The following is a 23023-nucleotide window of genomic DNA, read 5'->3' as shown; positions in this document are numbered from 1 at the left end:
CTCTTCGAGTGGAAAGGAGTCGCCTCTTGGTCGACTGTGTCTGTCCACTAGTGGACGGGAAACGCAGGTCAGTAAAAAATTGTGCAGAAAGAGAACAAGCAGTGAAGACCACCAGCTCCGCAGGCTGCAAAATAATACGTGTAACGAAAGGGTTTTTGCGAGACTGCGCGTTTAGGGACGGATGTGAATTCTCAGCTGGGGCGTTGTTTAATGGACTGATAAACGGACGGACTCGATCGGGGAAAAGCTTGGCACAGCACAGGCTCGCTGCACAGCACTCGTTACTATGCCAGAAGTACAGGGTTCGTTGTCTCTTGTCAGTCAGACAGCATACAGTAAGAACTAACACAGGTCTGGAGCTTCTTCTGTCTTCTTTATTGTTGATTAAACCTCGTTAAACAAGTGACTTGTAAGTCGGTGGTAGCTTTAGTACAATTAAGCAAAAATAAACAACTACATCGAGTTTATCAATGAGGAAGGAAGTTGCTTCTTCCGTTCAGGATGCGTACCCGCAGGATATTGCTTAAGATCTCGGTAAGTAATAGTGTTACTTGTGAAAGTGCTTACTTTGCATTTTACAAGCAATGTGAATAAATAACTAAGCAAAATACAACAGACACAGTTCCTAAGACTTGAAGAAATTCCTTTTTTGTTCTTATTTACGATTGTATTAATGATTCTATGTTCAAGAGTCCATTATATATTAGCGAATACTAATGATAAACAACAGAACATAATTATTGCAACTATGCATTTTCCGGAGGAATAACTCATAGCTTGAAATTCTTAGCTAAGAGCGGAACACAGTTATAGTAAGGTAAATAATGATAGAAAATTACTATCTTAGAGAGTAAATATCACAATTTAAACTTGCACAAGGTCAAGGATAAATCAACAGATGACTTCTCAAGGCTAAATACAATAAAATACCACGAGTAGTCTAAGAACCTAACATTCAGGGACGGACCATTTGAAATAACCGGAGGGGGGAGGGGCGACTTTTCCCAAAAAAAATTCCTGCAAGGGAAACTTGACTAAAAAAAGTCCTGCAAGCGGTTGTGGCTTCAAAAAATATTCGTGTAAAGGAGAAAAAAATTACTGCAGACAAAAAGAACTTAAACAAAATTCCTGCATCAAAACCTTTTTTACCGCCCTCCGGCAATTTCTAATGGTCTGTCCCTTAGTCTAAGAACCTGTCAAGCTAAATTTTTTATAACAACCTATTTAGCCCAAAATTTAAAAACAGGTTCTTATTTTCTAAAATTGATTAAAAATGTTTACTTTTGGGAAAAGGAAATTACCTCAGTAAATCCTTTTGGGTAAGGCTTTACTGTACATGTACATGTACATGTATACAATGTCATGTTCTATAACTAATTGAAGAAATGTTGACCCTGTAGATGGCATAAACCATGAACGATAAGACCGAATGGCATTCTAGGCAGACAGTATTGGCAACTTGGTAATATTTCATTTATCGATATTTTAGATAATTTCTTCTTTTGGAGCCTTGAGAGCGTCGTTTATGCAACCTGTCGTATCAAAATGTTTATTTTGGCACAGACGGAGACATTTTTTTCCGATTTCCCACTAAACATTTTGGTCGTTCAGGGCTAACTTTTCACGGGTCAACCTTTCTTCAATCAGGTATAAATGATTAGCGCTTCACTTTTGCATTAACACTTGTGTGGTATGAAAATTTTATACAAGAAAAAGGCCGAATACCACTAAAATCTCTATAACAACACTGAACTTTTTCTTCAGAAATTAAGAACCTATTAAGAACCTAATTCGCCTAAATTTGTATTAATAACCCTTTGTGTTTAAGGCTAACCTAAAAAACAATAGGTTATTACTATGGGGTTTTTTACTGTATATTTCACAAGCATAATTTTCCGAGTCTCGATATGTTTTCTAATATTTGAAGCGCATTAATATTCGATAGTTAAACCTGTTTAGTTACAAAACATGCCGCGGTTGTTGCTAGTAGATAGCAATATTTACAGAGTTGCGCCCCTTTGACTATATACATTTTAAGAAAATAATGCCGAAACGTCCGTATTTTATCTGACAACGCAGCGCCCATCAAAAATCTTAAAATGTAACATCTAGAATGCAAGCACTTCCCAGTTTTCAACTGAAATTATCTCAACGAAAACCAAGATTAAATCGCATAAAAATCGATCACTTTTCGTTTCTAGTTCGACAATCAATGGTTGCAGTCTGAAGGCGCTTAACATTTTTGACATCTGGCCAGCCGGACAGAAGGATCGAGATTATATCATTACTATCAGTCAAAATTTCCGAATACGAGTCAAACAAATTGATGGCTGTCTATAAGCTGCTCCGAAATTGTGAATTTTCTAATTCTCAGACATGGGTTCTACATGATACCCGTAAGTCCTTGGAACAAGTTCCGTCTCTTCTTGGCTAAACTGGCCCTGCTCTTGGAGTGGGACCAGTCAGTTCTCACGTATTCTATTCGAGTTCAAACAATTTTCGTTCAAGAACGAAATGAATTAAAAACAATTTATCCGTAAGCCAAGTTGCCTTGCTGTCAGTGAGTTTTCATGGACGAGTTTAAATTTCTCACCGTTCAAGAAGAAACATCCAAAAGTTAAGTATATTCAAAGCGGCATTGAGTTTTCTTTATACATTTAAACAATGGGCCTTCTCTTTAGGACGGTCAGTAGAAAAAAGTAGGCTGTCACATCGCATGATCCTGAGTGGAATTAGCTGTGCCCTGACTGGATTTTTAGTTCAGGTAGTGTTTGCTGGAGAGAGTCTCGGACATAATTCAAATCTTCCTCAGAATGACCTGTTTGGTCAATCCAAAGCTCGTGAAGCTTCAGCAAGTTGCTGACGTGTGGTACGATAGATCTCACAGCGTGACCCAGTGGATTGCCTGACAGGTTCAACTTCCACAGATCAGGAATGAATTGAAAGCTCTCCAGCAGACCACACAAGTCATGTTCATCCATATCTAACTTTTCAAGATGCAAGTGTCTCAAATTGGGGAAACAGCAGAAGCTTTTGGTGAGTGGGGCCAGACAACCTTTCACGCTGAAACCACTAAAAGTAAGCTTCTGTAAAGGCAGTGTTTTGTTTAATCCTCCAAACAGCGCCTCCATTTCCTTAGCTTTCAAAATGCTTCCATTCACCCCAGATAACGTGAGTACTTTTAATGAAGACATTTCAGGAAGTGACTGACTGAGCGCCGCGGCTACTGCTGGAGTCAGGCTTATTCCATCCAGGCTCAGTTTTGGGAGAGTCTTGAGAGTCTTGGGTGTAACACTAGCTGTTAAGCTTTCTTCCGTTCTGCAGCAATAGGCGTTCAGCAGGCCACACAAGTCATATTCATCCATATCTAACTTTTCAAGATTCAACTCTCTCAAATTGGGGAAGAACTGGAGGCTCTTGGTGAGTGGAGCAAGACAACCTCTCACGCTGAAACCACTGAAAGTAAGCCTGTGCAAAGGCAATGTTTTGTTAAATCCTCCAAATAGTGCCTCCATTTCCTTAGCTTCCAAAATGCTTCCATCCACCCCAGTTAACTCGAGGTCTCGTAAGGATGACATTTCAGGAAGTGACCGACCGAGAACCGCCGCTACTGCTGATGTCAGGCTTATTCCATCCAGGTGTAGTTGTCCGAGAGTCATGTGTGTAACACTCGCTATTGGGTTTACTTCAGCTGTGCAGCAATGTGCTTGCCTCAGTAATTTGCCTTCTAGGCTCAGTGTCTCGAGATTAGGAATGAATCTTAAGCTCTCCAGCAGATGACACACGTTCTGTTCATCCATATTGAACTCTCCATTGAACTCTCCAAGATTCAACACTCTCAAATTGGGGAAAAAGCGGAAGCTTTTTGTGAGTGGAGCAAGACATCCTCTCACGCAGAAACCACTGAAAGTGAGCCGGCTCAAAGGCAGTGTTTTGTTAAATCCTCCAAACAACGCCTCGATTTCTTTAGCTTCCAAAATGCCTCCATCCACCCCAGTTAACTTGAGTACTTGTAATGACGGCATTTCAGGAAGTAACCGACCAAGCGCAGGGGCGACTGCTGGAGTCAGGCTTATTCCATCCAGGTGAAGTTGTATGAGAGTCTTGTGTGTAACACTCGCTATTGGGTTTACTTCAGCTGTGCAGCAATGTGCTTGCCTCAGTAATTTGCCTTCTAGGCTCAGTGTCTCGAGATTAGGAATGAATCTTAAGCTCTCCAGCAGATGACACACGTTCTGTTCATCCATATTGAACTCTCCATTGAACTCTCCAAGATTCAACACTCTCAAATTGGGGAAAAAGCGGAAGCTTTTTGTGAGTGGAGCAAGACATCCTCTCACGCTGAAACCACTGAAAGTGAGCCGGCTCAAAGGCAGTGTTTTGTTAAATCCTCCAAACAACGCCTCGATTTCTTTAGCTTCCAAAATGCCTCCGTCCACCCCAGTTAACTTGAGTACTTGTAATGACGGCATTTCAGGAAGTAACCGACCAAGCGCAGGGGCGACTGCTGGAGTCAGGCTTATTCCATCCAGGTGAAGTTGTATGAGAGTCTTGTGTGTAACACTACCTATTGGGTTTACTTCCGGCGTGCAGCAATGTGCTTGACTCACTGATCTGCCATTTACGCTCAGTTCCTTGAGATTGGGCATGAATCTTAAGCTTTCCAGCAGATGACACACGTTCTGTTCATCCATATTGAACTCTCTTTTGAACTCTCCAAGATTCAATTCTCTCAAATTGGGGAAAAAGCGGAAGCTTTTGGTGAGCGGAGCCAGACAACCTCTCACTGAAACCACTGAGAGTAAGATTGCTCAAAGGCAGTGTTTTGTTAAATCCTCCAAACAGCGCCTCTATTTCCTTAGCTTCCAAAATGCTTCCAACCACACCATTTAACTTGAGTTCCCATAAGGACGACATTTCAGGAAGTGAACGACCGAGCGCCGCGGCTGCTGCTGGAGTCAGGCTTATTCCATCCAGGTGTAGTTGTCCGAGAGTCATGTGTGTAACACTCGCTATTGGGTTTACTTCAGCTGTGCAGCAATGTGCTTGCCTCAGTAATTTGCCTTCTAGGCTCAGTGTCTCGAGATTAGGAATGAATCTTAAGCTCTCCAGCAGAAGACACAAGTTCTGTTCATCCATATTGAACTCTTCGTGAAACCCTCCAAGAGTCAACTCGCTCAAATTGGGGAAAAAGCGGAAGCTTTTGGTGAGTGGAGCCAGACAACCCCTCACACTAAAACTACTGATAGTAAGCTCGCTTAAAGGCAGTGTTTTGTTAAATCCTCCAAACAGCGCCTCCATTTCCTTAGCTTCCAAAATGCTTCCATCAACCCCAGTTAACTTTTTTTTTTTTTTTTTTTTTTTTTTATTGAGAACAACAAATTTTCTTACAATACTAACAATACTTACAATACCACAAATTACTTAAACAAAACTAACATTACTTACAATACTAACATTAACTACATTACTTACAGTTACTAACAGTACAAGAAAACATTGTTAACAATACTGACAATACCTTATATCCTAATAAAATACTGGTGTTACCTACCATATTAACATTACAAAACTTACAATACTATCTAATTTACAATACTGTATTTGCTTATTACTTATTTAAATCTACATATATATTTCTCTCTTTTTTTTTTTTTCTTTTCTTTTTCTTTTGTTTTTTGCTATGCTTTCAGTGATACTAACAATGCCTCATGCCACAATTACAGTGCAAAAAGGAAAAAAAAAAAAAAAAAAAAACAGCAGAAAAACTATGCATATATACAAATAACAATGACGCTACAGCAACTACTTAGTAAAGGAAACAGTCGACTAGATTAAATTTTTCAAAAAAAAAAAAAAACTACATAATGGCTAGACGGATCTATAAATAAATTTCACATTTGAAAAAAAACTAAACCAACACTTGGTTTACAGAAACTAGATTGGTGGATAATTCAAACGGATAAAACATGGAGATAATTTATAGGGAAAAATGTGTAGAGGAGATTAACAGAGAAACATCTTCCACTTGTTTGTGAAGGCGGTCAAACGATTACTATGCAAAGCTATTTGTTTTTCAATTTGAATAATGGAATTCAACTTACTCAAGAAAACAGACAAACAAGGAGGCGCTCCGCCTAATTTCCGGGAGTAAAGATGATATCTCGCAATTAGAAGCACAAGATCAACGGCTGTGTTAGTCGGGATTCTTAACAGCCCCATCAAATGGAGATCTGTGAGAACAAACTCAGTCCCAAAGCCCTTTTGAAAGAGAAATTGTTTAATATCTTCCCAAAAACATTGCGTTATGGGACAGTTCAAGAAAAGATGGATGATAGTCTCTGTTTGTTTTGCACAGAAGCAACATTTATTTGAACCCCAGTTAACTTAAGTTCTTGTAAGGACGACATTGCAGGAAGTAACCCACCAAGTGCTGCGGCTACTGCTGGAGTCAGGCTTATTCCATCCAGGCTCAGTTGTTCAAGAGTCTTGTGTGTAACACTCAATAATGGGTTTACTTCAGCTGTGCAGTAATGTGTTTCCCTCAGTAATTTGCCCTTTACGTTCAGTGTCTCGAGACTGGGAATGAATCGTAAGCTCCCTAGCAGAAGACACAAGTTCTGTTCATCCATATTGAACGGTCTAGTAAACATACCAAGATTTAACTCTCTTAGATTGGGCAAAAAGCGGAAGCTTTTGGTGAGTGGAGCCAGACAACCTCTCACGCTAAAACTACTGAAAGTAAGCTTGCTCAAAGGCAGTGTTTTGTTAAATCCTCCAAACAGCGCCTCTATTTCCTTAGCTTCCAAAATGCTTCCATCAACCCCAGTTAAATCTAGTTCTTGTAGGGATGACATTTCAGGAAGTGACCCACCAAGCGCTGCGGCTACTGCTGGAGTCAGGCTTATTCCATCCAGGCTCAGTTGTTCGAGAGTCTTGTGTGTAATTGGGTTCACTTCAGCTGTGCAGCAATGTGCTTCCCTCAGTAATTCGCCTCTTACGTTCATTTCCTTGAGATTAGGAAGGAATCTTAAGCTCTCCAGCAGAATACACAAGTTCTGCTCATCCATATTGAACGGTCTAAACATACCAAGATTTAACTCTCTTAAATTGGGGAAAAAGTGAAAGCTTTTGGTGAGTGGAGCCAGACAACCTCTCACGCTAAAACTACTGAAGTCAAGCATGTTCAAAGGTAGTGTTTTGTTAAATCCTCCAAACAGCGCCTCCATTTCGTTAGCTTCCAAAATGCTTCTATCCACTCCCATTAATTTGAGTTCTTGCAAGGACGACAGTTCAGGAAGTGACCGACCGAGCTCCGTGGCTACAGCTGGAGTCAGGCTTATTTCCCTCAGTACCAGTCTCTCGAGAGTCTTGTGTGTGATACTACTAGCCAGAGTGTCCACTGCTTGAGAACAGCAATCATTCAAGTCAAGCACAAGAGCGATGGTGTTGTTAAATCGTGGTAACAACCTGGCAAGTTGTACTGCTCCAGCTGATGTAAGGCGAACACCGGGACTCATACAATATTTGTGGTCGCCAATGGTCAAAATACACTTACTGGGGTTTGGTACTTGTTCCAAAAGATCACAAACAGAGTCATCGCTCTCACTAACTTGAATCCTACTCAAATGTTTACAATTTCGAATGACTGCACCGAGAGCTTTCACTGTTTGGCCGCTTAGCTCATTATAACGTAGAGAACTTAAGAATTTCAGGCATGACTGTTCTGAGCACAAACGTGCGGCGGAAGATGGAACAGAATCCGCAGTAGATTCCGTAAACAGTATAGCATGGTCATCACACTTCAGGGACAACTCTGTTATGTAAAACTGAAACTGACCATGACGGAAACATAGAATTGAACAGAAAGAGCAGTGTGAGTATCCAGTGTGTGAATTCGGCACTTTATTTACCAAGTCTTCAACTGTTTGAACTTTAAAACTCTCTGGTAGTGTTAGTGGTATCTGTAAACAATTAAGAAACTTCAGTGACTTATACATTCCAGCGTCCTCATCAAAGGGAATGCCATGAAAAAGAAACACACAATTTTGTGCTGGTTCAGTCAAGATGTTCACTTTCGGAACGAGTTCAGAAAGCGGTCTAAATCTGGTAACAAGGACGATTCTACCAGTGCAATCCAAAAAATGATTCAAGAGTTCAGCTTTGGAGTAAACCTCTTGAAAGGAATCGTAAACCAAGTTACTGAACCTCTCATGCTTATTACTGAAGTCAAACAGTGGCACGTCTGTCTCGTTTTCTACATCTGGTATTGTCTTTGATAAATCCAGTGTTGGGTCAGAGATTCTGACTGATGTCAAGTGCTGAAAAACCTTCACTGCTCCATCGTCAGACAAACCACAAGTGAACTGGAAAACATTCTCCAAGGCCAGACAAACCTCCAAGGTGCGGGCGTGTTGTTCAATTCCACCGAGATTTCCTTCAGGGACACATCTGTAGGTGATGTACCATGCCGCTAAAAACTCTTGAATACTCTTGTGAATAAAGGATACCATTCCTGCTGGTCGTAGATTTTCTGCGTACTCAGTAACTTGAAGTAAGCCAACAATGAGACTTTCGTCACCAAGAATGGCAGTGGACAGTTGATCATACTCGAACACATGATCGTCCTTTAGAAGACATTCTAAAGCCACCTTCCCGATTTCACTAAGGATCTCTTTGAAGTCTTCCACTTTACCAAACCGACTGGGAGAATGCTTCCCTTGATTGTAATCCAAAACGTACTGGACGATTGCCAAATACAATTCTGTTTTTCTTTTAGGAATGCTCTCTAATCTTCCCTTTTTCCACAGAGTGCAAAAGAAGAGAAGAAGCAAAGGGACTCTCGTTAGGTCTGTCAGGTTTCTCTGTGAAAGATGTCGGCTAAGTGTTTTTACTCCTGCCTCGCTACCAAGCATTCTCCTCATAAAGGCCTTTCTGTCCTTTTGACTAAACCCGGTGATCTCAGCATGCAGGTCTTTAAATTCTCGTAGCTCGTCAGCTTTGGAAATTCGAGTTGTTATCAGAACAAAACAGTTTCTAAGTTTCTTTCCTCTGAATATATCATAGATTTCAGAGTTTCTGCCGCAGCGATACTCATCGTAGCCATCGAACACCAGCAGAACTTTCTCTTGATTTTTGGTGATGTAATTAAGCAGACCTTCCACCAGGGTTGCCTCTTCTTCTGGAAAAATATTACAGCGACTTATAACATCTCTGAGGCTGGGGCATTTGGATACTACTTTGAGGTTAATAACAAGAACAAGCTCGAAATTCTTCAAGGCGGCTTTTTGGTTCTCATACTCGCTATCACTTGGTTTGTCTTCATACTCGTCACTTGATGTGTCCTCATCATCTTCACTTGAAGTGTCTTCATCATCTGGACTTGCTTCTTTCTTATCATCAATCGTGTCTTCTTCATTGTCGAACCGCATCAGTGGATCTTTCTGTTTGTCTTCTGTCTTTTCGTCTCCAAGATCAGCCCAGTCTACAGCCAGTTTCTTGACGAATGTGCTCTTTCCAATCCCCGTCTGCCCTTGCACGAGTATCCTCTTTGGTACAACACCGTTCTTGTTTGCAGTGAACACATCTGTGTAATGGCTCAGTTCAGACTGTGATGACCCAGCTGGGGTTTGTTCCTCTTTCACCCAGGACAGTCGAGTGTAGATCTGATGAATGTCCACAGGAGATGCTTTGGACCACACAGAGGTGGGCACTGTGGCGGTTCTTTTGTAATGCTCTTCAAGTTTAATTCGACAGGTTTTCACGTCGAAAGGTTCTGCTGCAGAATTCTCTGTTCAGAAGGGAAGAAGAATAAGGAATTCTGCCATCACAAATGATTTGACATGTTGGTATTGAAAAACTGCTTGAGACGGGACGAAGTATGAGGGGCACACTTTGTACCTTGACAAATCAATTTTAGAAGCACATTTTTGTACAAGGTTTGCATTTCCTTAAGATTGTCATTAATTTTTCCAGAATCTGGAAAAATTCTAAAAACCATATGAAGGTATGAACCAAAAATTAAGGAAAAACGTTTGATTGCACGAAAAATACTTTAATTGAACTGTAATATTTAAAAATGTTTATTGTTAATTAATTCTGGGAAAACAAGGATGTTCTTCGCCTCTACTTCGCTCAGAAACTGATTTTTACTTAAAAGTAAAGTGAGTCTAAAAATGTATGGCAGGGATATAAATTAAAAATAAAAATTTACACTAATAATCAAATGAGTAGATTTAAATGGGAATTCAAAACTAACCTGGCTTGCCATCTTGCATCGTTCGATCTCTGACATTTTCCTCCAGTTGTTTCACTCTCTCATCTGTCTGAGAAATGTGTGCTTTCACTCCACTGATATCATCTTTTACTCCACTGAGATCATCTTTTACTCTACTGTGATCATCTTCCACTCCTTGAACTCGGATCAATAATTCTTCACAAAGAGTTTTCTCGACCAAAAATAGTTTTTCCAAAACTTTTTCGTTCTCTTTCATCTGCTGTTCTTTCCATTCTAGCACTGCTTCCAACTGCTCATCATGTTCCTCCAGTTGAGCTCTTGTCGTAGATTGTTGATCTTGCAGGCAAGTAACCGTATTTTCCATTTCTATTTGCTCTGTTCTCTGGTGAGCCAAAATTCCTTCAGCTTTCCTGTAGTTCTTTATGAGTTCTTTGACATCCTGTTGCACCAGAGAAAGAAGATTTTGATCCACAGCATGTCCCATACACAGCTGGCAACCTACAGTTGAACAAAACAACAATGGCTAATTGCAAATTGGGCTTTGCTGGGCATGGTTAAGAATAGGATGTTATTGGGGTAGCCAGAGAAGAGTTGTTTGAAACGGGCTCTTGATGAGGATGGTACCTGAAGAGCCAGTAGGGAATGTGTGGTAGGATATGGGGTGTGATAAATGTGGCAGGTAGGGAGAGGATGTCTGTTGGAGATTGAAGGGGATAAAGAATGGTAAGGTTCGGGATATGCTTGGTGATTCAGTGTAGTGGGGTGAAGAGAGATGTCATAGGCAATGGAGTCTATCAATGGTGGGAATGTGTAGTAGTGGTTGTCTGGGATGTCATGTAGCAGGGGATGAGGCCTGGTAGCTGTGGCAGGGGAATGGGTCTGGTAGTTACAGAAGGGGATGAATTCTGGTAGGGTGGGTAGCAGTTGAGGTGTGGAAGGTCTGGCAGGGAATAGGGTTTAACTGAAGTGTAACACAGCAAGATATCACAATATGTGAGAATGTGGTTTGCTATTGAGCACTTGAAGCTTGGCGTTCCTCTTTTAGGGTCGGAAATGAAATGTGGTGAGGTTCATACATGTAGCAGATAAGTAATTTGATATGGGTTGTAAGGGATAAGATGTGGAAGGAAGGAGTTTGGGGGAAACAATATGTGATACAAGATGTAGGGCCAATAGGGTGTGATAGGGGATGTGGAGAATGGGGTGTGGGATGGCTGCTTAGTGACGCAGTGTAGCAAGGGAAGGAGTGTTGTACGGGAAGTTGGGAAATTTGAAGAGTAGTGCAGTAGGGGTGGATGGGAATAGGGTGTGGTAGTGACTGTAGGGTATGAGGTGTGGTAGCGTTATTAAGTCATGCAGTGTGGTAGGGGAAGGGGTGCAAAAGGAGCAGTTAGAAGTTGAAGAGTATTGCAGTAGAGGTGGATGAGAATAGGGTGTGGTAGTGACTGTAGGGTATCGGGCGAGGTAGGGTTACTAAGTGATGCAGTGTGGTAGGGGAAGGGGTATAAAAGGAGCAGTTAGAGAATTTGAAGAGTATTGCTGTAGGGGTGGATGGGAATAGGCGTAGTAGTTATTCCTCTAATCTGAGCAGCAAATATAAACTTTAACATAGGCTTGGCAAGATTTCTTAGCTTTCCTTCAAGTGATCAGCTGGCACAATTGATCAGTTTTATGCTCTGGTTTATTGTGATTTATAACTCAGGAAAGCACTGATTTGAAAACACAAACTATTAATAGGACAAGATGTAGTGCAAGAAACAAATATTTAATAATAAAAAAGGTTACCTTTTGTTTTCCAATCAAAAAGATGATCTAAAGCAGTCTTCTCCATACCACCAGTCAGCCCCAGACTTCTCACCAAGGTCTCCAGCTTGGAGAAACAATCATTGAAGAGGACTTCAGTCCAGTCAGTGACATTACAATGGCCCCACTTGTTCCTAACATTCTTCCTGACATTATCAGCTGAAGTCTGAATAGAAACCAATGGATTTGGAGATGGGAAAATAGGCAGAGGATTGTTAAATCCCAACAGGCGAAGGATGGCACTCATGTCCAGTGACTCATCAAAGGCTGAAAACTCAGCAAGATAATCTGGTAGAAATATCTTGGCCAAGTCTACTGAACTGTTGATGTTGTAGTTGTAGAGATTTTTACGATTGCCATGGTTGTGAAGATTGTTGTTAATATTCTGAAATTTTAATCTTTTAAGGTCGGGATCAGCATTGACATGATGATAAGTCAGTGTGTTCAGGGTGCATGGTGCAGTCAGACCATGGCAGTAGGTGTTATTTGCATAATGTTGGTCCATTTGTTGTCTGATAAAATCTCTCAACACTGGAGCCGCTACTTTGTTCATGGCAATTCCAACAACAAGCCATCTCTTTTCCTCATCAGATACCATCATCTTCAGTTTAAAAATTGTTATAAATAATTAACTAAATTTACATCTTGTGTGCTGGAGAAAAGAAAAATAGGAAAAGAGGATTTTTAGTAAAGTTTGGTTAGCGGGGTTTTCAAGTTATCCGAGTTTGAGTTAACCGAGTAAAAATGACAGAAATGTGAGGTCAAATCCAAGGGGAATGGAAATTAGTTCAAGTTAGAGGGATGTTCGAGTTAACCGAGTTGGAATTACCAGGGTTCTTACTGTATGTGTAATCACATATAGTACCATACATGTATAGCTGGCCCACAAACATTTAACAAAATTTGAAATGCAGTTCTGAACTAACTAATTAAAAAGTGCTGCATTAACAAACTGGTGACTGTGTTGCAAAGATGACAAAGAATTGACTTGCGGTCATAAATTGTAAAGAAATACAAAATATATATATGTCTGAATTTATCAAAACCGGGTCAAGACCACAAAGCCTGGTCTCACTTTTTCCAGCAAAGGCACCAACCTTGTCAATCAATCAATCAAAAGCAAACTGTCACTTGTTAGCATGCACACCAACCTTGCTTGTGTGTCAAAGCCTCATGGCAGCTTCCCAACCCTGCACGCAGCCGCCACCTGGAAGTTCAAAGACTTGATTTCAGCCCCAAAATCTCACTTTTGGAAAGTGACCAAACCCTGACTAGGATCACCCCCCCCCCCCCCAGCAAGTCCCCAAATCAATGACTGACCCTGGTCTCCCTTGGGCTGTTAGGTCATTGACTAAGCTACCCAGCACAGGCTCCGGTGACGGGGCTCACGGAGTCCAAAATTTGTCCAATCAGTGTAGATAAGCAAAGTAGTCACTTTGATAGTTAGCTAGTGCTAACAGGATTTCTTCCCTCTCCTGCTAAATAGCAGATTAAAGAACTTTCAACTCAGGAAAAGCAGAATATAACTGTTGTGGTTTAACTTTGTCTTTGGCTCAAAATTTTTCAAACCAGTTTGATTTCTATTTGCCTTTGTTTCACATTGTGATAATGAATGTAAGACAATGAACTTTAAACTTAACATAAAATTAACATAAAAACCGCAACAAAACCATGCCAAATTTTGACCCCATTTTGATACATTCAGACATAAATATAACATGATAAAAAATTAGAGACATAAAAAAATTACATCACAAATTTTGCAGGATCTGAAATGTAAATGTACCTCAGAACTAACCTTTTCAGAAATTAAAGTCCAGATGGCAACAGAATTGACTTGCAGGTCATTAAGTAGACTGTGAAGATAAAATTATTAAGTATATTAATTATTCTTGTTATATTGCAATCAAGCACAAATTATGACAATAAACATTTTCCAGGACTGCACTAACCTCAAAGAAAATACTGTTGTCAATTGTATTCAAACCGCAAGGAGTTGACTTGCAGGTCATATAATAATAATACTAAAAGGAAATAAAATAAAGTATACAAAAATTGGTGGGTGACAAATTTTAACACAATCAACCTACAGATCATACAGTATACTGTGAAAATAGGAATGTATTAGCAGTTGCATGTCACTTAATAAATTTATATAATAATATTATAACCAAATTATTTGTAGTAACAAACATTCCAGATGCAGGACCTGAATGTAGTTCTAAACTAAACTCAAATAAATAGTTAACAAACTGGTGACTATATTGAAACAGCATGCAAAGAATTGACTTGCAGGTCATAAACTTATTTTTACTGTAAAAAAATACATAAAAATAATTATTTTATCATATACAGGTTATAGCTGTAACAACATTTGGATATCTGAAATGTAGCTCTGGACTGACCTTCAACAAATTAAAGTGCTGTGTTCAACCAGCTGGAGACTGATGGCTGAGTTAGAATTGTCTTGAAGCTCATAAACTATGTGCTATATAGTGAAGATACAATTTAATAATTTTAATAATTGTACTGTATTAATACAAGCTAAAGGTAATTTCATTGAAATAGAACTGCCCATATATTTTTACTCAAACTTTGCCTATTGGTTCTTTATCTACAAGGAGCTTAATATTTGAATTAAAAAGGGATTTGGGGGAAGGTGGGATCCCCATAGGAGCAGGAAGGCCTTGTCTAAACCATGTACATATCAGCTTCCAGGAATTTTTTATTTAAACCATTCACTAAACACTTTGTGAAAGCAGAAAAATATTAAGAAAGGAAAGCATAGGTCGGAACAATTTTAATTAGTTAATGTACATGTTTGTTTTATGATAAAGGATTGCACTTTAATTGACAGTGGTTAAGTATGTTTCAAGCATTCATTGTTCTTGTGGTCACAATCATCTTTTTGTGAGTACTGGATAAGTCTATGTAACTTCCAGTGATCATATTATTCTTCTGCCAGAAAAAGTACTTTTTTATATTAAAAGGTGATCACAACACTGAAAACAAGTGAAAAAACTAATAGGTCACCATTTCTTTTATTAAGAAAACAACAATTCTAAAATCTCTCCTGTGTGCCCAGCTGTAGAAAAAAGCCCCAATTTTGTTTGTGTGTGGGCACTAACAATGACGTGTAAACTTCTGTGCACTAAGGGATCATGTACAAAGTATGGTGATAAATAGCATATTTTGCAAGATCTGAAAATAACGCAGAACTTGTGAACTAACCTTTAAAAAACACATGGGCGAGTAAACATACTCATTGATTGTTGTATTCAGATGCTGCAATATCTGAATTGACTTGAAGGTTATCAGCTCTGCCAGAGAAAGGAAAAAATTCTTAGTAACAGGAAAAAAAAAAACAATTTAATATTATTAAACATACAAATTGTAAAGGAGCAGAAAAAAGTTCAAAATTAAATACTCTGTAGTAACAGTATTTACTGGTATGTTGCCATTCAATTTTATTTTTGGTTCAAATTTATTTTCCTTTGTTTTAAACTTATTTTCATAAAATTTAAACCAATGATAAAATTGAACCCAATTTTTACAAATCCAAAAAGTAAGTTAAACATAAATAACGACTGGAAGAGAGCTGCAGGTTTTGCAGTTAGGTGTTGAAGTGGCGTAGCGTTTTGTGGCATGTGTGGCGTTAAAACATTGTGTTATAGCATGTGTGGTGTTATAGCATTTTATTATTATTTTGTCCCTAAAAGGGCTCGGGTAGGATGAAATCTCGTTTGGAGTTTACGGTCATATAAATTTGTGAGCTTGGTGTCTGGCGGAAATGACGTCACACGGCCGCGCGCTGGTGGCCTAATGGTGTGAGCGTAGACCTTCAAATCAGATCTTCAGGACTGAGGGCAGGGTTCGAATCCGGCTAAGGGTTTTTTTTTCTTTTTTTTTTTACTTTTTTTTTGTGGGTTCGAATCCTGCAGAGCCTTTCATTTTTATCGTTTTTCTTTTCGGATTAAAATAACACTGATTTCCACATAATACTCCCTCAACGCCTATTTAGGCCATCAGGGGCGCGCGGGCGGAGGGTTCGAATCCTCCTGCCGTTCGTTCTTCTTTTTTTTTTTAATGCCCTGAAATAAATGTCCAAAATGCGAATATCCAATAATTTGTCGATGATTTTGAAAATAGCCTGTGCTTCCCAACGCTTTATACCTCTTTACGAACCAGAAAGAGCCGCCATTTTCAAAGCGGAGTAGACCCTGGGAACGAGGGTGTCGCTGCCATGTCCGTTACTAGGCAACAATAACAAATCACCGGTTAAAACCGGTTATCACTCCTTATTTATAAGACCCCCCTCCCTCCCCAACCCAGAGCTTCGCGAGGCCCTGCAAGTCACGTATTATAAGTTAAGCTTATAGTTTGCGTTTTCAGCGTTTCGAGGGCTGTTCTGTGCCTGAGAGTGCCCTCTGGGTCAGTGGTATTCCGTTCAAGCCTTTGCGTGCGCCAGCGCACATGTTTTCATTGTGCCTTTGTTGTACTCAACCTTCGCCTTTTAGCGTAGCTAGTTTGTGGTGTAGTGGACTTTTCTCAAGTTTTGCGTGCGTTTTCGTCCCCTCCCGCCCTCCCTGTCTTAGGGGTTTCCCTTCAGGGTACTATGGTTATCGTTATTATCATTTCTATTAGTGTGATTTTGTTAGGTTATCATTTTATTATTGGGATTTTTTTCTGGCTAATTTCCACTGGGCCGGTGGCCTCAGTGTGACGGGTGCTATTTAGGGGTTTGGCACCCGGGGCTGGGTTGCAGGTTGTTATGGTCGCCCAGGTGTTCTTCCGCCTTGCGGTGTGATTGCGGTTGCAGCCCCTGGGCCCCCTTCCTCCATTTTGCGACTTGGGACGTTAATCAGTTATATTTTTTTTGAAGTTATTTGAAGTTGAATCGCTATGTTACAGTGCGACGCGCCTTACCGTGGCCACCCAACAAACTTTTTTACAAGTTAGCCAATCAGGTTGCATGATTATGATTGATGGCCACGCCTCCTTGCAAAGTTTCTAAAATATAATTTACAAAAGCGGGAAACGTTTTACGGAAGAGACGAAGATTTCAACTTCAATCTACTGATATAGTACATAATTTATTTTTTAAACATATCCGCAGTTGCGGAAATAGTTGTAAGAGTTAGCTGCTGAAATTGACAAAACACCCTCGGCTATAGCAATTTTGGTCTCTTCCATCGCTAACAGTTGACATCTCCGAAGGAATTCCTTTATTTGATGGAAACAATATTCGCATGTATTGAGATGTGGCGAGTACGGTGGCTGGTAAATAAGCTGAACACCATAGTCATTCAAAAGGTCTCTGAGAACTGGCTCAACAAAAAGGCCATGATGAAAGCCACAATTGTCCATAACGACGCAATCCCCGCGTTCAAGAACAACACTTCTGTCTGGTCGTTGTATTTCGACAGCGTCTTCAAAAAAGTTTAGCAATTCAAATCCATTCGACGGGCCGTCAATTATATTAAAATAGTCTATTCCAAGGGCAGAGTGGAGCAAGTTGATGGTGAAATTGGCGTTTGAAGCGTATCGTTGAAACTCGATTGCTTTCTCACCAACTGTGGCGTTTCCGTAGGTACGATTTCCAGTAGTTTTTATCACACTTGCCTCATCAAAAAAATGAATTTGGTTCGGTTGAAAAGTAGAAATGGCATTGAGATACTCATTTTGGCGGACGATGTTTTCAGGAGTATTGCTTTCTAACTGTGCAACCGAGAGCTTCTTCTTGCTCATGATCAAGTCACGTCTTAATCTTTTATTTATTTGAGAGGCGCTCGGCAAGTCGTCCGCGTCCACAACTCCATCTAACAAGAGTCTTTCCTGGATTTCGGAAGCATGAATACTTGGTTTCATAACTTTCTCGACAGACACAAATTCTAGGACTTCAGTGGTAACTTTTGGCACCAAAAAACTAGTACGAGGAATTCGCATTGAAATGTTTTTATCATCGTACTGTTCAAGGACGTTTTGGACGTTATTATATAAGCCCCGGCTTATTCGAAGCTCTGTTGCTATCTGCCGTTGGCTTAGACCTGTGTGTGCTAAGTCTAATACTCTTTCTCTAATGACATCAGGGTATGCTCGTCCTGAGTCGTAGCAACCGCCTTGTCTGTTTATGCGAAGTTGAATGTTCGCTGGAGAAAAAAAAAATGACAAGTCAAGTTAGTTACTTTCGCTTTTCGATAAAAATGAGACTACTCTCAGACCATACGGCTGCGTATCAAAACTCAATGTAATTATGATTAAACTCGGTGTTAGCTTGTAATGGAACCCAGCTGGGAACTTAACTTACGAAGGTTATAATTTCTATCCATCCTAGGGCTTGTTTACATCTTGTGTAGAATGGTGGAAATGCGACTTCAAACTTAAACTGACTGCACGAAATCAAAGTCACGTCAGTAGTGGACGGGAAGAACATTTCGCGCCACTTTTTCTAGTACCGTTTTCCTGACTATGCAAAATATGCATGAAAAACTGACGTGGCAAAATTGAACGGCGTATTATTTTTCTTGTAGTTTCACTAAGGAGTTTGTATGTTTTCCTTCAGGCCGAGAACCTGATTAAGCGATGTATAAAAAGATTAATTGAACCGCAACCCAGACTATACTAAAATAAACAGTGCAAAAACAGAAGCAATTCAAAATACAGGAAAGTTGAGAAAAACGAAAACGATGGAAATGAGTTTGATTTTCGATAAAACGTGTATAGAATTTTACATGTACTTTGTTTACAACAGCAGACCTGTGTAAATAAACAATGGAATTGCAATTGCAAACACGGAGACTAAAATGATCAAAACAAGACTATCGTGTTCATAACTTTAATTTTACTGCGGAGCGTAAATATCTACTAAACACAACTATTACATGTAAAATTGTAATCCTACACTAACTGTGCAAACGATAAAATGAAGTTAAAGAACAAACACTGGTAACGCAAGAAGCAAATTACATCTTGTTGATATTAAAACCATGACAAACGGTCGCAATCCTCATTCCATGTTCAATTCAGTATTTCTAAAAATTCAACCGAAAAAAACGATTATTTTGTTCATAAACTGTACTGATGTGAGTCGTAAACTCGAAGTTCCTTCACTTCACAAGAATGTAGAAAACGTAACATGTACTAGGAATTTGCATATAAACATAACAACTCGAGTCAGAATTACAAAACATAATTCACGGGAAAAAGGAACCTCCTGTGGAATTCTGAACGGAAGGTACACCAACAAAGTACCTTTGAGTGGGCAAATAAGAGGAGACTTTGGCGTGATAATATTGCTCTATTATCAACGGCAGTTGCCAATCACCTTCTTCCGGTTTCCATTTTGGGACTTCATTTCGCAGCGCTCGTTGCAACACCAGTAAATCCTTGTCTAGTTTCAAACGATCCGTGTATTTAGGCAAATTCTGCAAGCGCAGACGATTACGCATAACTGAGAAAAAACTTGACTTGGATTTTTCTCTCGCTGCCGTAAAGTTCTCTAATTCACCCTTGTGCTTTTCATGTTGCTTCTGAAGATCTTTGAGTTCTGCCTGCAATGCTGATATTTTGTTTTTTATCTCCGGATGTTTTTCTCGGATTTTGCAGTTGCTGCTGCTCTCACAAGGCGCTGCTTTACAAGTTGTTTTGGTATGGCCAGTTTGATGGCATCTGTTGCAAATCCGTCCGCGTATGGCTGCTAAAGGAGTAAGTTTTTCTTGCTCACTCTTCAGTTTTTGTAACTCATCCACGGCGCTGCTGATTTGCACCTCAAGAACGAGTAAATTTTCTTTCATTTCATTTGCCTTCCTATCTAGCGGCTTATTCTCCTGACCGTTAGCGCTCTTTGATGGCCCCGCGGTGCCTTCAGCACATGGCGTCGTTGACAACATATTCGAGTTTAAACCAGCAGCGCTGTTGAACCGCGTACAAAGTTCCACAGGTCTCAACGGCGTTCTTCTATTTTCCGGGTCGACGAGCGCCTTTATTTCGCTTTCTAAGATCCGTTTTTCTGCCAGCAAAAGTTTCTCGGGCGAAGGGAAAAACGCATCTACGTCCCCAGGACGAAGGTATCGAAGCGACTCCAAAGTGCTAAATCCACGACTTTCAAACTGCTCGCTACATTTCTCCAATTTTAATCCTCCCGGAAGGTTCTGTAGCCATTTAAATACTTCGCTCATCTTAAATCGCTTGCAGGTTTACGCAAGCAGAAAACTTCGCTAAGATTCGATAACTCAAACAGTGTCAACTTAATTGTTTATGCTGAAGATTGTACATGTTTTCGTAAACACGAACTTTGCAAGGAGGCGTGGCCATCAATCATAATCATGCAACCTGATTGGCTAACTTGTGAAAAAGTTTGTTCGGTGGCCACGGTAAGGCGCGTCGCACTGTAATTATATACTGCGACCAATCAGATGATACATGTATAGTAATTACACTTACTAGATAAACTGGTCACAGGGCTAGTAATTAAGCCATTTTTGAGTTGTCATTTTCCTTTGTTTCAAATTAAGTCAGGGGCAATGCACACCTTGCAGTATGGAAATGAGTTTGATTTGCAAGACGATAGCTGTGGCAGTAAAAATCATTTTCAGGTGAAAGGTGTGCACTTGTTTTTAAGAAGCAAAAACAGTCATCACAGAATTGGCCTAATACCACTGGGTCCAATGAGGTTTATTCATCTCGCATTTGATTGGTGTTTCTTTGCAAAAACATGACATTTAATAATATTAATTGGCATGCATCACTCTAATTCTGAACTCCCTATGACAGAAACACTAGATTTTGGGAAAGAATAACAATTAGGTACGTAATTAATAAAAATCATTATCTGCCTTATCATTATTATTATTATTATAATAAATGAATAAATTTATATTTAATAACACCTCCCCTGAAGTTCTAACGACCTTCACGAAGAGTAAAAAATTGATTAAATACAACAACCATGTTCTCCGCAGGTTATGTCTCTAAGAGGGAAGTGACCATTTTTAGCTTCCATTGATTTTCATTGAGATGAAAATTGGTGTTTAAGCTTTTAAATTTTTGAAGTTGTCCTTTTGATAGTGCTCCTTTCACTAAATGACTCCTGGTGTTTTAACAAAAAACGACCATTTTACACAAGCCTATCTAGGGGATGCACAATGTGCAAGCCTGCAAGCCAGCGAAAAAGGGAAAGGGTTCAGGGAAAAAGTTACCCCTAGCTCTTTTCTGGGGGTTTTCAAGAAAAATTAGGTTATAGTTATTTTCTGAGGGGGGGCTTTGTGCGGTGGAGGGGGTCAGGGAGTGGGAGCCTGGTAAAAAGGGGCGATAAGTGGGAGATGAGAGGATTGGAAGCGGGATTCCAAAGGTGATGGGAACCACGAGTAAACAAGTAAAATTTTGCAACTATTATATTTCGCAATATATATGGGACAAAGTGGAGAGAATGGCTACAGAAAGAGGCAGGAGTAGAAAATACAGGAATGGGGAGTAAAAGGCAGGGAAGGCCGGAGGTTCAGACCTCCCCCCCCCCTCCACATGTGTGTGCTGATCTTGAACTTTCTTTTTTTTGGGGGGGAGGTTTATATTTTGACTTGTACAATAAAGTGGATGGCCCAAAAGGAGTTTAAAAGAAACAAAAAAGGTAATAGGAAAAGAAAGAAAAATACCAAATTATACCAAGGGTAAAATTGAACAACAACACGAAGGTGACAGAAAGCACACAGGAATTCGAATATAAAACAACAAATTGTTACAAAATATGCATATATTCTGCGATCCAACTACAAAAAAGACCAAACAATTCCATGTGAACATGCTATCAAGAAAACCAAAATAAATTGAGGCGCAAATGATCGTGACGAAGCCAGCAAAATAAAAGCGAAAGTACTTTCGCTTCATCGCGGAAGTGATTTTGTCTTCTTCACACCAGTGAAGTCAAGAAGGATTTAATCGAAACGTTAAACCTTCTAGATGTTATTACTGTATCTATACATACCTTGCAGCTTTATATCTAATCATCAAACAACACGCAGAAGACAATATTTTGTCCGTCGTCGCAAACCTTCCAACAATGAGCACTTGCATTTCTTCAGCTCAACTGAGAAACAAGCAAAGCCTCGTTCCAGACTCCAGCGGTTTTCACGTCGCCACCTCTTCCCTCTCCTCCCCTAGGGTGTCCACCAGTTTCAAATACATTACTTGAGGGTAGTACTTGGTGTTAAGACCCCACATAATGTCCCGGGCGTTTAAATTCCTACCCAAGCCTCTCGCAGTTTTCAATAATAAATATGTTGGTGTAACACCCCACAAAATGTCCCGAGCGTTTAGATTCTGTTACCTTGTTTAGATTGTGGTTCTTACTTTGTTACTTTGTTACTTTTACTTTTTCACCTTGTTACCTTGTTACCTTGTTACCTTGTTACCTTGTTACCTTGTTACCTTGTTACCTTGTTACCCTGTTACTTTGTTACCTTGTTACTCTGTTACCTTGTTACCTTGTTACCTTGTTACCTTGTTACTCTGTTACCTTGTTACTCTGTTACCTTGTTACCTTGTTACCTTGTTACCTTGTTACCTTGTTACCTTGTTACTTGTTACCTTGTTACTCTGTTACCTTGTTACCTTGTTACCTTGTTACCTTGTTACCTTGTTACCTTGTTACTTTGTTACCTTGTTACTTTGTTACCTTGTTACTTTGTTACCTTGTTACTCTGTTGCCTTGTTGCCTTGTTACCTTGTTACCTTGTTACCTTGTTACTTTGTTACCTTGTTACCTTGTTACTTTGTTACCTTGTTACTTTGTTACCTTGTTACTTTGTTACCTTGTTACCTTGTTACCTTGTTACTCTGTTACCTTGTTACTCTGTTACCTTGTTACCTTGTTACCTTGTTACTTTGTTACCTTGTTACTCTGTTACCTTGTTACCTTGTTACCTTGTTACCTTGTTACTCTGTTACCTTACATACATACATACATACATACATAAACTTTATTTAAGT

The 23023-nt window shown here is 39.8% G+C and overlaps 1 protein-coding gene across 1 annotated transcript; it reads right to left on the bottom strand.

The window, feature by feature from the left end:
• Nucleotides 1–722: 722 nt before the first annotated feature.
• On the bottom strand, nt 723–22143 carry LOC144648014 (uncharacterized). The gene is given in 9 exon segments (XM_078507669.1): nt 723–4788; nt 4790–5409; nt 6378–9790; nt 10259–10735; nt 12023–12692; nt 13839–13896; nt 14446–14528; nt 15272–15360; nt 22020–22143. Coding segments are annotated over 5 exon segments (7185 nt in total). The 5' UTR covers nt 12642–12692; nt 13839–13896; nt 14446–14528; nt 15272–15360; nt 22020–22143; the 3' UTR covers nt 723–2732.
• Nucleotides 22144–23023: the final 880 nt, after the last annotated feature.

Source organism: Oculina patagonica, chromosome 4, assembly GCF_052425735.1.
Source record: "Oculina patagonica isolate OP01 chromosome 4, crgOcupat, whole genome shotgun sequence".
In the NCBI taxonomy this organism is placed as follows: domain Eukaryota; kingdom Metazoa; phylum Cnidaria; class Anthozoa; order Scleractinia; family Oculinidae; genus Oculina; species Oculina patagonica.
Note: the sequence above shows the minus strand (reverse complement) of the source record. Positions and strands in the feature narration are given on the sequence as shown.